This window comes from Engraulis encrasicolus, chromosome 12, assembly GCF_034702125.1.
Source record: "Engraulis encrasicolus isolate BLACKSEA-1 chromosome 12, IST_EnEncr_1.0, whole genome shotgun sequence".
Lineage (NCBI taxonomy): Eukaryota > Metazoa > Chordata > Actinopteri > Clupeiformes > Engraulidae > Engraulis > Engraulis encrasicolus.
In genome coordinates, this window is record NC_085868.1 from 37,167,486 (window position 1) to 37,169,985 (window position 2,500).

At 44.3% G+C, this 2,500-nt stretch overlaps 1 protein-coding gene across 1 annotated transcript in view; it reads right to left on the bottom strand.

Annotated features, from left to right (window-relative positions):
- LOC134460239 (collagen alpha-1(XXVIII) chain-like) overlaps nucleotides 1–2,500 on the bottom strand; it is a 73,312-nt gene that overhangs the window by 25,776 nt on the left and 45,036 nt on the right. Inside the window, exon 14 of the mRNA XM_063212688.1 lies at nucleotides 1–35. This exon is cut by the window's left edge and continues 34 nt beyond it. Coding sequence (XP_063068758.1) covers nucleotides 1–35 — 35 coding nt within the window. The remainder of the gene's footprint in view (nucleotides 36–2,500) is intronic.

Below are 2,500 nucleotides of genomic sequence, written 5' to 3' on the forward strand. Positions count from 1 at the left end.
CTAGGACCCCTTGGCCCGTCTTGACCACGTTCCCCCTGCCCACACACACACACACACACACACACACACACACACACACACACACACACACACACACACACACACACACACACACACACACACACACCCACCAAGACAATAGCGGAAAAAGTGAGGTGATTACATGTGGGCACCTTGCCCATCTCAAGTATAAATACCTGAATGAGACTTCCTGCTAAGAACTATTATTACACTTAATAGGTATGGCACGCACTCTCACACACACACACACACACACACACACACACACACACACACACACACACACACACACCGAGACACACACACACACACACACACACACACACACACACACACACACACACACACACACACACACACACACACACACCAACAAACGCACCACAAAATCAATTGACAGGGAAGCGTGGTAAAGGAGAGGAGAGATAGGTTAACCACCATAATGATTGTTATGGCAACACAGTTATGACACGTGAGGAAGGAAGATCGCCAAAATGATTGGGGCCAAAAACACACACCCAAACATGCTAGGCCTACATATGTTTAGTGGGTATGAGTGCTACCAGATACACACATCGGTTTGCATGTTTATAGCAGCAAGGAGTGGAACTCGCACACCGATAGCCGATGCAATCATTTCCTTATTGCTTTACATATATACAAGTGCTAAAAAGTACTCCTCACAAGTGCAAAACGTTTTCGGTCACCAGACCTTCTTCAGTGCGAAAAAGTTTTGCACCTGTGGGTAGCTCTTTTTAGCACTGTAAAGCAATAAAGAAATACAATAAAGCAATACAGTAAATAAAGAAAGGTGCGAGAGTTCCTCTCCTTTTAGATAATCGTTTAGGAACCTACACACCCATTAGGACTGGAGTTACTGGCGCGACACGTATAATAAGATATAGACACGATAATAGGTGAGTCGTGAGTCGCATCAGTTGTTCGAACTTTCGAGCCAAGTCCATTCATAGCTTCTGGGCCTGCGTGGCTTTCCACCGCTTTAGTCTTTTCCCATCTTCTTCATGTTGAATATCTGCTCAATCTTACTTTGCCTAGACAATTAAGCTAAGGTCACATAGTCTAGTGCTAGAACTGTGTTTCATCACTTTTTAATGTGTATCAAAAAATATGTTTGATGGAAAAAGGGCTACACAAAACACACACTGACTAATACCAAAGCATGCATGAATATGGTTAATGGATAACTTAGCAGCCTACCAGGAACCTCCCACTACTTAAGCTCTTCAGATTAGAACCTTCTGAACATTCAGACATGTATTCATCAGAAAACACACACAGGCACACAATCCTAAATCCATGGAAAAACAAAGCTACACACACACAGAGACACAGATGCACACACAGACAGACAGACACACAGACACAGACACAGACACAGACACACACACACACACACTACACTGTACTACAAAGGACTACACTGAAAACAACACTATATTCTAACTTTTTCTAACAGTCACCCCTTTGCTCCTACTAACTGTATTTACAGAAACACTTCCGTGTGTGTGTGTGTGTGCGTGTGTGTGTGTGCGTGTGTGTGTGCGCATGTGTATGTGTGTGTGTGTAAAAAGCATAGCATATGTGTGTGTGTGTGTGTGTGTGTGTGTGTGTGTGTGTGTGTGTGTGTGTCTGTTCTTGTGTGTGTCTGTTCTTGTGTGTGTCTGTTCTTGTGTGTCTGTGTGTGTGTGTGTGTGTGTGTGTGTGTGTGTGTGTGTGTGTGTGTGTGTGTGTGTGTGTGTGCGTGTGCACGCGCGTGTGTGTGTGTGTAAATAGCACATGTGTGTGTATTGTAGGTGTGCCAGACAGGGAGATGAATCAGTAAGGAGGAATCCCATCTGTTCCGCAGACAGCACGACAAAAAATGCACGAAACTTTCCATTTCAATCCTGTTGAAGCAGGCACTCACATTGCCGACACGTACACACACACACACACACACACACACACACACACACACACACACACACACACACACACACACACACACACACACACACACACACACACACACACACTCACTCACTCACACACACACACACACACACACACACACACACACACACACACACACACACACACACACATTTCTCCACTGAAACCTCCCCCTCGTTTCTGTAATATATCGGCAAAATCACTCAGATGTACAGTATATAAAGTAGCTAATCTATCTGAACACGGTCTACTTTTTACAGTATCTGCGGATGCACTCAGTAGTCCTCATAGAGCTTGAAAGTCCCGCCCCTTCGTTCTGCATTTCACGGGACCTAAGCTGACCATCTAACAACATGGTAGCGAGTAAATATCTTCTTATTTCAGCCACTATATGCGCTGGGCTACATAGATGCTGTTTAAGAGGCTAGATATAGATTATTCATGCAGAAGTATCAATATTTTGTCCCAAGGCCGTCTGCATGAAAATGTGAAGAAACACACCCTTCTAAAAAAGTTTGGGGGTTCG